The sequence below is a fragment of the Trachinotus anak genome, unplaced genomic scaffold (assembly GCF_046630095.1).
Source record: "Trachinotus anak isolate AG129_WGS33_773 ecotype Australia unplaced genomic scaffold, CSIRO_AGI_Tana_v1 ptg000019l, whole genome shotgun sequence".
NCBI lineage: Eukaryota > Metazoa > Chordata > Actinopteri > Carangiformes > Carangidae > Trachinotus > Trachinotus anak.
The window spans coordinates 1,726,246-1,739,597 of NW_027273870.1; the positions used below are offsets into that span (position 1 = coordinate 1,726,246).

The following is a 13,352-nucleotide window of genomic DNA, read 5'->3' on the forward strand; positions in this document are numbered from 1 at the left end:
GCTCCATCTCCCCTCCCCCTGCTTCGCTGCTCCCTCATCTTCCTCCCCCCACCAGCTCCACCTTTTCCCTCCATCACCACTGTGTTTACCTCAGACCTTCTCTCATTTCTCTCCTACCCCGTCTCCTCTTTCCTCCTCTCCTCACCCATCCTGTAAACCTCCCCCTCCTAACTGCTCCTGCCCTGAGATAATGGATCCCATATGATCCTTTATTCCTCTCTCTGTATAGACCACACACACACACACACACACACACACACACACACACACACACACGGGGGAGTAGACGGACTCTGAAGTGACTTGTCTTGCTGCTGGAGCCTGCACCCATCCCACCAGCCATCTTTCCTCCCATCTCATCTCACTCTCTCCCTCCCTCATCCTCTCATCCTCCCTTTTTCCTCTGCAGTGTTGGCCCTGCCCAGTGGGGAGACTGTCTGCTCTCTCTCTCTCTCTCTCTCTCTCTCTCTCTCTCTCAACCCCTTCTAACTTCCCCTCCTTTTTCTGTCTCACTATCTGCTGTTTGCTGCGCTCTCGTCTATTTCTGGCTCTTGCTTGTGCTTCGTTTCCTCTCTCTCTCTCTCTCTCTCTCTCTCTCTCGCTCTCTCTCTCGCTCTCTCTCTCTCTCTCTCTCTCTCTCTCTCGCTCGCTTTCTCCCCTGGGATCTGTCTCGATCTCCCACTTTTTGGGCTGCCTGCCGTCTCCTCTGTGCCTTGTTCACTGCTCATCTTCATTTTCTCCCCATCACATGCTGTCGGCCTCTCCCCTCGCCCTCCTCCCCTCCGCACTTTTTCCTTCTATTTTTTTCATCTTCATGATTGACTCTCTAGAGTATCCTTCATCCCATCCTTCATCTCCTCCTCTCTGTTCTCAGCCTCTTTGTGACCGCATCTTTTCCTCTCTGATTTCATATTCTGCTTGTTTATGCTCTTCCCCCTCCTCCTAATGCACAGCCCTCAGCGTCTTCCTCCTCTTCCTCTGTCTTTTCTCCATTGGTCCTTTTTTGTTTCATCCCTTTAAACTACTCAGTGAGGAGACGGCTCTATAATAGATACTGTGTGCTATTAGTTCCCTCGTCGTTCCCCAGTGGTCTCCGTGGGTAAAAGGCCTCGTGCCTGCTCTCTTTTTAATAGAGCTGTGCACCCTTCCTGTGCGTCCTGATCAATAGCCCTCAGTCAGACTCGCTGTCCTGCAGATGAAGGTTTGATGGTGTGAGGATTGATTGATGATTCAATTGTTTATAGTTGGATTTTATTTTTTTCACAAATAAGGAAACACATCATTATCTAATTCTTTGATATCAGGTTTTTTTTTTTTTTTTTTGAATTTGTCCTCACTAAAATAATCCTAAAGGTCGCCATCTTTGCTTAGTCATGACCTCACTCTCCTTTCTGTTGAGGAGGTGCAGCAGTTCTCCTGAGCAGACGGTTGGTGCTTCAACATGAGCAAACAGACACACACAGGCCTGACAGGGATGTAAATGAGTATTGACTGCGGCTGAACAATTAATCAAAATCATCCAGATTTTTTGGGGATTGTCACAACAGACCAGAAATGAATCAGTGAAATGCTGCAGCTCACAAATCAGATTCTCCAGATACTGGAAAATGCAAAATCTGAAATCCAAAATAATCGCAATATGATTTTGCACATGGTTCATCCCTGGTATTAACTTTGCAGCTGTGAGCTGTGTGTGTCGCCATATTTTGTGCGTTTAGGGCACAGTGGACGTACTGATGGACAGCACAGACAGCTTTGATACTTCCTGTTTTACAGCCACCTTTCAAGGTGAGAGTGTCTGAGCCTCATGACAGAGTAACCTGCCGGTCTCCACCATGTGGGCCCTCAAAGGCTCTGGAGTGTTGGATGCTGTTAAAATGGTTATAAAACGCCCTAAAAACAGCAGTTCATAAAGTTTCTTAAACACCGTGCTGTCGTTAGCTGCGTCTCCGTCCTTTCTCTCACTGCAGCAAAGCCGCGTCCTTTCTTTGCTGCTACTTGTTACGTATTATTATTAGTGTTTCCCTGCTACGTCTCTTCCTGCTCCTCACAGAAATGAATGGGGAGCAAAATCTGGTGCGACCGCATTTTTAAAAGCCCTACAAAAAAAAAAAAAGCTAGTTTGAGATACTGCTCTCCTCTCTCATAAGGCGCAGCGTACAGTAAATATCTGCTCTCCTGCTGGAAAACAGTCACGAAATAATTATGAATTCCCAGAATCCCCAGTTGAGAAGCAGAACCGCGATGTGCTGGAGGCTGAAGGCTGAGATGAAGGATGCGGTGCTGCATGACGACCGCACCTTTGTTATCACTGATCGATATATAACAGCGTCTGTGGGTGGAATTTCACCTGTAAATACAATGCACATGGAGCAGAGGGAGGTGTGTGTGTGTGTGTGTGTGTGTGTGTGTGTGTGTGTGTGTGTGTGTGTGCACCTGAATCCATTGCACTTCCTCTCATGTTTGTGGGTCGGAGGAGAAAAGCCTGGCGTAGTGAACGAACTGCCAGAGAGGAGAACAGGCGTGGCCCCGAGCTGCAGTCCTCTGCAGTGTCTTCCTCCTCCTCCTCCTCCTCCTCCTTGTGCAGCACCTGAATAATGACTTGTGTTAATTAGGGCAGGAAGTCAAAGCAAATACTGTCCTCCATCGATTCTTGTAATCAGCCCGGCCCCTCCTGCCTTATCAGCCTGGATAGAGAAGTAGCTGAGGCTGTCTCCTGTCCACACACACACACACACACACACACACACACACACTCTTACATCCATTCATGCACATGGGCACATGGGTCTTTTCCTTTTGTTGTTGTTGACTCGGTGCCCGCCGCCGCCTCAACGCCTCTCCTCTCATCATCATTACATGAGCCATAGCAACAGTCAGCTGCTTAGTTGTAACCGAGCTGCTCAGATATCTGATCGCTTTGCATTAATGCAGTGAGTGTGTGTGACTGAGGATTCACGGCAAACAAGGGTTGAGGTCCTGTTTTAACGAGGGCTGAGCGAACGTGTCTGACGCTGGAGAAATGCATGAATCTCTGCAGCCGTGTGTCGCTCTTCAGGAAACTGGATGTGTGTCAGAGAGAGAGCTTTGTGATTAATGCGGAGGAGCCTTCCTATGATATTAAGGGTCTTTTCTCAGATAAAAGGTCACTGGTTTGCTCAGTGCTCTTCAGACACGTGTGACTTTTAACCTTTAGTACTTTAGGACCTCCGTTCTCCCATTACAGGATGTTTTGGTATCAGAAAGCTAAATACCACCTGTCACGCCCGTGTCTCTCATTACTGATCATTAGACGACGCAGGCAAATCAAGTGGTAAATACTCTGGAAATGAACTAGAGGACAGTAGAATTGAAACAAAAATGGCAGACAGGGGTTAAAATGTTAATAAAAGGTGAAAAAAAGGGGAAAACTGGGGCTAGAGACACATCTACACTTACTTCCTCATTGAGAAGGCCGTATGCCCCGCCCACCACAGGTGTGTTAGGTTGACAGGTAGAAGAGCAGAGAGTGTAAAGATAGTTCTCTCTACCAGAAACCTGCATATTGTTTAAATTATGATGAACAGCCGAGTTTATAATAATATTATGATAATGAATGTACTCACTGATACTGCTCTCACCCCACAGAAATACATCCACACTATAAAAACAAACAACTAATAGATGGTGAGAATTCAGGCTTTTTTTGGCGTCATCTCACTGTGATCTGTGAGAGAGCAGTTTCTCCCTCCTCTCTGTTCTATCTCTTCCTGGAGAGGAATCAGTCCTGATGCTTCTCCGGAGCAGAATCTGAAAACCGAGAATCATTTACATGATACAGTTGCACTGTCATGAAACTGGAGATTAAAATCACTCATTATTATCAGGTTATACGACTGTGAAGCTGCTGTTTCCTGAGCAGCGGGTTCACAGATTGGTCAGAATTTGTTGAGGTCCTGTCGTGGTCGTCGGGGGCAGAGTGTGTTGTATCTGCCCCCCCCGGCACCGATTTAAACACAGAGATTTTGAACTGGTGAGGCAGAGCACTGCAGCAAGATGCACTGAGAGAATATTAATGAAGTGAGGTGTGTGTGTGTGTGTGTGTATTCCCAGCAGTAGAGACATGAGGAGCAGACAGGCTGCTGTTTAATAGATTACAAGGGAACATGGCGACACATCGATCGCACACGCACACGCACACACACACACGCACACACACACACACACACACACACACACACACACACACCTGTGTCCTTGGCAGTGTTTCTGTTTTGCCTCACTGTAACCCTACTCCACTGAATTCTGGGAGAGGAAGAGAGTGAGAGTGTGTGTGTGTGTGTGTGTGTGTGTGTGTGTGTGTGTGTGTGTGTGTGTGTGTGTGTGTGTTTGTGTGTGTGTGTCTGACATGCATTTGACGACTAATTTCAGCCTGAAGACCAGTTAACTGGGGACGTCTTGCTGTGGTTTTTGTGTCAGTGGTTGAGGTTGAGGTCAGGATGAGTGTCTCCCTCTGGTCCTCGCTGGATCATCGTCTGCTGTAATTTATTTCTGTATCTTGAGGGATGAGGATTTTAACTGTATGTAAAGCACTTTGTAAACTTTGTTTTTAGAAAAGTGCTGTATAAATAAAGTTATTATTATTATTATTATTATTATTATTATTAATTCACCCAACAAGATTTCTAGTTAGATACATATTTTCAGTTCAACAGAAACTTACTGCTGGTCTATTGATTGACAGTGTCTCTGCCTGTAGGACCTTCAGCAGATATAAGCGTCACAACAGCTATATATACACCATATATATATTAATACAGTGTATATGTATATGTATTAATACAGTATATACAGTGAGTCTGATGATAAAAAGAGTAAAGGTAGGCAAAGGTTCCAGGAGTCATCATACATATGACATTTACAGTATTATCATATATAAACAGAGCATTACAACAACATTCATGTAACTACCGTCTACATAACCAGAAAAATAATGTAGATAATATCTAAGTAAATATCTGGACTGTGGAACCACACAGTTCTGTCCCACAATCAACCATCAGCCTTTGAATCTGGTAGAAATGTTTAATGAGCTATAAACGTAATTTATTATGATGATATTATTACCTTTACTTCATCTGAGTAAAGCACAGAGCAGCTGAGAGTCGCCTCGTTTTTCAGTTTGCATGTTAAGGATGAAACTTGCATCAAGCTGCAGATGAAGTTGCTGCATGAATCAAACTGGCAAACCCGAGGGGAAGCAGGTAACCGCAGGTGTTGGATTCTGCTCAGTTTGGATGCTACATAGCTAATGTTAGCATTAACAGCTGTTAACTAATCGGTCTTATCAATAGCTTCGGCCATTGCTGCCTTTAAGATGAGAGGTTATAGCAGCGCTGCTTCTTCAGGGCCGTTCGGATGCTGCAGTGACTTGGTGTTGGAAAGTGATGCTGCTTCTTCGTTTTTAGAGTTAATACAAAGAAGTGCAGAGATAAACAGGACGACTGTGCTTAATCAATCTCTATGAACAAAGTCCATCTGATGATTAAGACTGAAATTTTGGAAAATACTAGAATTAGACCTGGAGTTCATATCTCAAACTCTACTAAGTGGAAGAATAAAGATTTTTAATCCCCTTAATTATTTTGGAATAAGAACACAAAGCTCCAGGTTCTGGCAGAAATACCAACACGATGCATCCAGGGAGACGCTGCAAACGCACAGTCCTGCTGGATGATGATGAGTTTTACTGTTTACCTCCTGATTGTTGTAAAATCTTGTCTCATTATGTTTTTTGGCATCAAACTCTCAGATGTGTCACTCTAACTGACCTTCCTGGATTATATTTCACGGTCTCATCTGCACCTGAAACAAGGAGAGCCCAATGATGAAGCTTCTCTTTTTTAAAATCAGGCCTGTTTTGAGTCTGATGCTTGCTAACACTGTGACACAGCAAAACCTGGCTCACAGGAACAAGGTTTCCCTCCGGGAGTTCGGCTTCTGCCAAGTTCAGCCCGACAGCTGCTGTTTTCTGCCCTCTGTCTCTCTGGGCCTGTAGTTCTTGATCAATACAGGTTTCATCTGTCCATTAATCTGTCTGTTCTGTAGTTGTTAACCATATTGTTTTTCCAGATGCTATTTTTGCGTCCGTGTTGATTGAATAATTGATAGTGAAAATGTGCACCGACACCCTCAGTGTTCATCATTCTGCTGGATTCTCAGACCAGAGGCTCACGCTGACCAGCTCAGCGAAATCTGTCTCTGTTTAGACGACAAAACCGTTTTATCTGCTCTCAGGGGGCGTTCAGGCTCTGCTGACTGTGCATGTTGCAGTCTTCATGGCTGTGAGCCGGGACAGGCCGAGGGTGGGACGGATCAGTAAGTGTGAATGGTTGTGCAGAGGGTTATAATAAGAAAACGATGACCCGGCTCAGTGACAGCGGCGTCCGTCGGCAGGTTAAAGGTCAGGTCACCCAGCAGCGTCAGCCAGCGTGTCCTAAACTCGTCTTCTCTTTCTTTTACAGCTGAAACTTGAAGATCGATCTATCGTCATCAGAGACATTGTGCGACGGAACAATTCAAACGTAAGTGAAGTCCTCACTTTGCATCTTTTTTTTTTTTTTTAATCTCTAATTCTCTCCCTCTTCACTTCACCTCTTTGATTTTGTCTCGTTACTTCAGCTCTTTTTCAATCAGCTCTCCCATTGTCAGTCATGTCACCGTTAACCATGACTGGAACATTATCACAGGTCGACAACAACGATGGACCAGAGGGAGGCTGTTTGTGCCACAGCTCAGTCTGAATATAAATACAACATTAAACTTTGACACAACTTTTTATTTTTTTTTGGATTGAATTTAAGTGTTTTTTTTTTTTGTTTTGTTCAGACCCTGCTGCTGATGAACAGGAGGCTGTAATGTAGATCATTCAGTGATGGATGTGACCTGTGTTTGCTGCGTTACAGGACAACCAGTGTGGTATTGTGACCAACATTGACATCGAGTGTGCAGTGAAACTGGTGGGAACAAACTGCGTTCTGTATCCGGTCAACAGCAAAGACCTGCAGCACATCTGGGTAAGAGAGGAGCATCTTACTCCACAGCAAATCTGTGGCAACTCTTCATTTTATTTCTAATAATAACCAAGTGATTTTCTAGGAAATTTCCTGGAAATAACTATGATATAAAAAATCTGTAACAAGTACAGCCATGCTTTATTTTACAGGCGCCACAATTTCCAGCTGCTTTCCTGAAAACTCGTCTCATAATATCTTAAAAATTAGCTGCTCTTCCATGATATTTTAGGAAAGACCTTCACAGTCGGCGCTGATTATAAAGGAAAAGTCCGGGTTGTTACAGCTGTATTTAGAACATTTAGTAAAATGCAGCCTGTTGAGCAGAATAGACAAGGAATGTGTTTTATTATGTTGTTAGGATAAGGTTTAAGCTGAGTTAAATACACACACATTCATGTAATTGATTAATCACATGCTTTATTACTCAGAGGCCTTAAATAACTAATTTACTGCTCAAATTGTTGTTTTGGTATCAGGTTGGTTGGTTTGGAGAAGTTTTATTATCAATGTTAAACGTCTGTAACTTTGAATAAAAACATGCTGCAGTCTCAGTGTCTCAGGAACCTAAACTGAATCATCTGGAGCCATTACAGCAGTGGCCAGCAACTGGTGGCCCGCGGGCCTAAACTGGCCCACCAGCAATAATATCTGGCCCGCAAGATTATTTTGATAATCAGATTTTTGTTTTTAAATCTTAAAATATTGAACGGACAGTCTGACATTAAGCTACAGCTAAGGTAGAAATAGATCACCTCCTCTTTAGTGATTTTTGTCTTTTTATCTTGTCTACAAAATAAAAGCACAAGAAAGTTTATTTTTTCTGCACTTCTTCAGTTCATACAAGCTGTTAGCTTTTATTATGAAAAGTTCTGACAGGAAGTTCCAAAGGTTCCATCAGATAATACGAGACACATGTGAACAGTAATTAAGTAAATTTAAGTTTCATTTTTATCAGTTTTCTTAATTTAGCCTTTGATGATGTTCTGGCTGCTGTTTAATGGGTTAGAAAAAAATTTGGCCCGAAGCCAAACTTACTTGTCGACTCCTGATTTACAGCGTCTGTCTGTCAGAGTCGTGTAGAGAAGGACACTGATTTATAGACTTTTATTGTCTTTATTATGTCGAGCATCAAAATTGGATGAAATGTAAAACGGATCATTGTCCTGTTGTGATTGTTTTCTTCAGTCTTTCATGTACGGCGACTACATCGCCTACGACTTCTGGCTGGGGAAAGTGTACGACCTGACAAATCACATCATCCTCAAGCTCTCCAATGGAGCCAGGTAGACTGTGTGTGTGTGTGTGTCTGTGTGTCTGTGTGTCTGTGTTCGTGTGTGTGTGTGTGTGTGTGTGTTCGTGTGTGTGTGTGTGTGTGTGTGTGGTTATGGTTATACAGCACATACTGGGACCATGTGGTAGTGTCTGTCGCAGTGTCTGCATGCTGGCACGCCTTCATCAGTGCCAGATCCAGTGAATGTCGACCTGCTGTCTGCCTCCCTGCAGGTGCTCCATGAGCGTGGAGGACGGCGCCAAGCTCTACGACGTCTGTCCACACGTCAGCGATTCGGTACGTGGCCGCAAGCTCTGATCTGTCACTTCAGGTGTTTTCACTTTCTTAAGTTCCCCACTGCTGCAGGTTGAACAGAACAGCTGTTTATCAGGGTGTTATCAGGGTAAATATTTGGACCCAACAATATTTCTTCTTCACATTTCAGAGTGTGATTTGACTTTTTTTCATCACAAATGTTCAAAGTTTAGTTTTCCTGACAGGTTGATGTATCATCTCCTCCCTAACGCTGATTAATGGCACTTCAAACTTTTCATTTAGATATTAGAAATAGTTGAGGAGGAAAAACTGGTTTTATTTTAACTACATATAAGTTTTCTAACAAACCGCCCAGAGGGTTTTATGTTGTTTGCATTTATACAGAAAATGTCCATGTTAAAATTTGATGTGCTGCATTGCAATTTCATTTTTTTTATATGCATGTTGTTGTGTTGGCTCTAACAGACAGATTTCATGTCATACTGTCGTTACTGTGCTGGTTTCCAGGGTCTGTTCTTCGACGAGGCGTATGGTTTCTACCCAGGCCAGGTCCTGATTGGTCCGGCCAAAGTCTTCTCCAATGTACAGTGGTTGTCAGGGGTCAAACCTGTCCTCAGCAGGAAGTGCAAGTTCAGGGTGGTGGTAGAAGAGGTAAGACGACGATGATGATGATGATGATGAAGATGGCCCTTTCTTTTCTGCTTATCACGTGAAATAAAAATAGAGCTGATTGTATCGAAGTGTCTTCATTTCCAACTCTGTGGTTGAGTTCTTTCTCTCAGCTCTGGGTCAAACAAACCAACGTTCTTCTTGTTTTAGTAACAACAACAGAAGAATTGAAATAACCACAGTTTACACATATTAACTTCTACTGTTCTTACATTTAGAGCTCAGCAGGGACCTGCACCCAGCTCTGTGTTGCATGGAGGGAAACAGTATAATCAAAACTGGATAAAGATTAAAACAAGATTTAATTCGATATCTGGAGTTGTCTGAATGGTCTCTGTGGTGTCGCTGTGCTTTCCTCAGGTAAAGGTGGTTGAACTGAAGGTGACGTGGATCACCAAGAGCTACTCCCCAAAAGGCTCTGACAGCGTCTATCCACCTCCCTCCACCATCACACAGGAGAATCTCTGCAGGTCAGTACAAATATCCGTCCACAGGTGTGTGTATGTCTCCTTATTGTCACTGTGATGTGGGTTTTTCTTTTTTTTCAGGATCGCTTTAAGTTTTGTTTTCTCACAGCTTTAATAATGTAAATCTCAGTTTTTATTGAATGGGTATCAAAGAATCGTCATCTAATCTCCTGGTTGTGTTTAGGGTGAGACGCTTGGGCTACTACGACCACACCCAGAGGCAGCTGGGAGAGAGGGCCCTCTACGTCTTTCCTGCGAAGGGAGACGCCACGCGCATCACCTGTGAAGGACCCGAGGGCGCCGCTGTTCTGCCTGAGGACCCCGTGGCCAGAAAGGTGTTTTATAGATGGATTTAAATGTGTTCTTGCATTTGAAGAAGTTGTTACCTGACACAACCTTTAACCTTTATATTAACACTTAGAATCACCTGTTTCACACGAGACGTTCATGAACAGTAGGTGATTATGGTGTTGGGTGTATTTTAAGAAAGTCTTTTTATTACGGAGACTCTCAGCGAGGCATGTTTTGATCATCTTCAGTTTCTCACTCTGTCTCTGTGTCTCTGTGTGTGTGTGTGTGTGTGTGTGTGTGTGTGTGTGTGTGTGTGTGTGTGCGCGCGTGCGTGCGTGCGTGCGTGTGTTTCCTGCAGTTGAAAAGGATGTTCAAGAAGGATTCGGGGAAGAAGACAGAGAACGCCGACACACAAGGTACTGAACAGCACACTGCAGAGAAGACACCAGAGGAACATACAACACACACACAGACACACACACAGACAGACACACACACACAGACAGACACACATCTCTGCTCTCTGATGCCGTCGTCGTCTGTTTGTCGTGAACTCAGTCAGACTCTACTGTTGAAGAATTTTACTTGATCAAAAATAGATGTTCAAAAAAAATGTAGAAAAGAGCCAGAAAACGTAAAAGCTTAGAAACAAGAAACTGAAGGTCAGAAACGCTGAAGACGTGTTTTTGATTTGAGTTCAATCTGTTGACAATCTGTCAGTGTTCACTTTATTTTAGTTGGAAAATCTGATGAAATATAGATTTTTTTTTTTTTTTTTTTTCCCAGTATGTGCCTCAGAAATCTGCCTGGTCCAACTCGTCTGTCCAGTCTCTGTGACGCTGCTGCAGTGGTCTTCACACTCACTCATTAGTCAAACACATGATTACATCAGTGAGACAGAAATGAGACAGTGCAGAAACGTTTTCTCTCAGCACAAACACACAAAGTGATTCATCATTTATCGTCGTCAGTATATTTTTTTCTCTTGCATCTTTTCCAAAGTAGCTGAGAACTAAATATCTCGGTGTAAAGTTCCTGTGAGACATCAGCCGGTCCTTTTCACAAATGGAGCTCAGCTCAGAGGGAACAGACTAATTGGAACTTGTGCTGAAGTGCAGCAGACTTCAGCTGAGGAATGAGAAATAGATTTGCTGCATGATTCAGGAAAAAACGGAGGAGGGCTGTGTCTCTGTGGTTTAATGTGAATCTATTTTACCTTCTGTCTGGGTGAACATGAATAATCTGTTTCCTGTCTACAGGAGCGTTTGATTCTCTGTTTGAGAAAGTGATTCGTCCACACCTTAAATAAAAACTGCTGCCTCCTCCTTGTTTCCGTCGCTCACCAGGTGAACACAAATCGGAGCAGACAGACTCATCTCACTCCAACAACAACGGCCCTGTGGTGCCCGTCCAGAGCCCCCCGGACCCCCAGAACACCAACGACGCCTCGGCCGAACACGGGGAGCAGGACGCAGACGACGAGGCTGCAGAGGACACCGACGACACCAGGTCCGGTCACCTTCCGTTTGTTTCATTTCATCCGTGTGAACGTGTGGAAGTGCAAGAGGCGCTGGCGTCGGCTCTGTGAGCTTCTGTGAAGTGTGATGGGATCTGATGCAACAGTGCAGCAACAAAAACTTTCTTTGAGAAGATTAAATGTTCACATTTCTGTCACTGAAGGGTTTTAAATCAAACCTGGTGATATTTGAGGAGCTGTGTTGGAGTGTTTTACCTTTTACAGTGTTTCATTTGATAAAATAAGCACTGGAGCACAGTTTTGTCTGTTTGTATCACAGTAGCACCTTTGCACTGATTTACTAAAAGTCAATGACCCCCTCAGGCAGGAATTATGGGTAATTATTCTGTCTATTAGTTTGCAGGTGTACGGTGTGAATCTAATAACATTAGTCTCTCAATGTCTGTTAAGCTTTGTTAAATTTAATTTGTATAATTGATGAAGTTGAGCCACTTGCTCATAAAATCCTCTTCATGAGAGTGTTTGTGTGCGACGGTAAGACACAGCACAGAATGTTTAATTACACTTCATCACCTTTTCATTACTGAAGTTTGGAATCTAGTTTAACAGGACAAATATTCCTCCAAATAGAAGTGATGGAAATATGTACGTCAGTTTGGCAGCTAAAGGCTGATGCTTGGCTACAGTCTGAGCCGGTTCAGCATGAAACTAAAGTCACCACAGAGCTGAATCATCGTCTGTGCAACGTGGCCTCAACAGGAGAGTTTCTAACTTTTAAACGAAGAAAGTTCAGGTCATAGTCTTCAGCAAAAGTGCCATTTTTTTCTTGTTTCATCTTGTCAAAGGTAAATGTTTCTTAAAGACTGAGCATCAGTTCATTTTGAACTATTTGTGAGGCACATCTCTCTCTATTCTCTGACAATATATAGAGCAAATTAATCAGTCAATCAAGAAAACAATCCACATATTAATCAGTAATAAGTATAAATGTCAGTGGCTGCATGTTTGATATAAAATGACACATAAACTTTACTTAAACTGATCCTGAACCTGTAGCATGACAAACATCTGTGTATGTGACTGTGCCTCTGGCTGCAGCTCCCTGACGTCGTCGGCGAGCTCCACCGCCTCCTCTCAGAGCGGAGGTCTGGGAACCAACCGGAAGAAGAGCATCCCGCTCTCCATCCGCAACCTGAAGAGGAAGCACAAGAAGAAGAGGACCAAGTTCTCCCGCGAGTTCAAGCCTGGAGACCGGTGGGTGGGAGACACACCAGTACAAATATTACGTGCTTTACTCTTTGATACCTTTCTGTTTCCACTCACACAATAATCCTGTTAGGAACCGTATTTGTGTTTGTCGGCAGCTGTGTAGCGACTCATCAGGCCACTGGTGACTGAGTTTCTCTACAGAGACTGATCCTTCTTTAGAGAACAACCTAAGTTAGTACCAGGTTGGATCCTATTACTTTCACAACTGTCTTAATTCTTCGAGGCATAGATTCAACAAGGTGCTGGAAACGTTCCTCAGAGATTTTGGTCCATATTGACATGAGAACATCACACAGATTTGTCGGCTGCACATCCAGGATGTGAATCTCCTGTTCCACCCCCACCCAAAGGTGCTCTACTGGACTGAGACCTGGTGACTATGAAGCCGTTTGAGTCCAGTGAACTCATTGTCATGTTCAAGAAACCAGTTAGAGAGGATCTGAGCTTTGTGACATGGTGCTGGAAGCAGCATCAGAAGATGGGTCACTGTGGTCATAAAGGGATGGACACGGTCAGCAACAATACTCAGGTAGACACCCCCCCCCATTACACCACCACCACCAGCCTGAGCTGTTGAT

At 43.8% G+C, this 13,352-nt stretch overlaps 1 protein-coding gene across 2 annotated transcripts in view; it reads left to right on the plus strand.

The window, feature by feature from the left end:
* The window catches only part of ube2o (ubiquitin-conjugating enzyme E2O), a 34,836-nt gene that overhangs the window by 8,802 nt on the left and 12,682 nt on the right, over window positions 1-13,352 (plus strand). For both annotated transcript variants that reach the window (XM_071504629.1, XM_071504628.1), the window contains exons 2-11: window positions 6,504-6,563; window positions 6,945-7,055; window positions 8,241-8,338; window positions 8,559-8,622; window positions 9,109-9,252; window positions 9,631-9,740; window positions 9,922-10,072; window positions 10,387-10,444; window positions 11,375-11,537; window positions 12,604-12,759. In XM_071504629.1, the coding sequence (XP_071360730.1) occupies window positions 6,504-6,563; window positions 6,945-7,055; window positions 8,241-8,338; window positions 8,559-8,622; window positions 9,109-9,252; window positions 9,631-9,740; window positions 9,922-10,072; window positions 10,387-10,444; window positions 11,375-11,537; window positions 12,604-12,759 (1,115 nt within the window). The remainder of the gene's footprint in view (window positions 1-6,503; window positions 6,564-6,944; window positions 7,056-8,240; window positions 8,339-8,558; window positions 8,623-9,108; window positions 9,253-9,630; window positions 9,741-9,921; window positions 10,073-10,386; window positions 10,445-11,374; window positions 11,538-12,603; window positions 12,760-13,352) is intronic.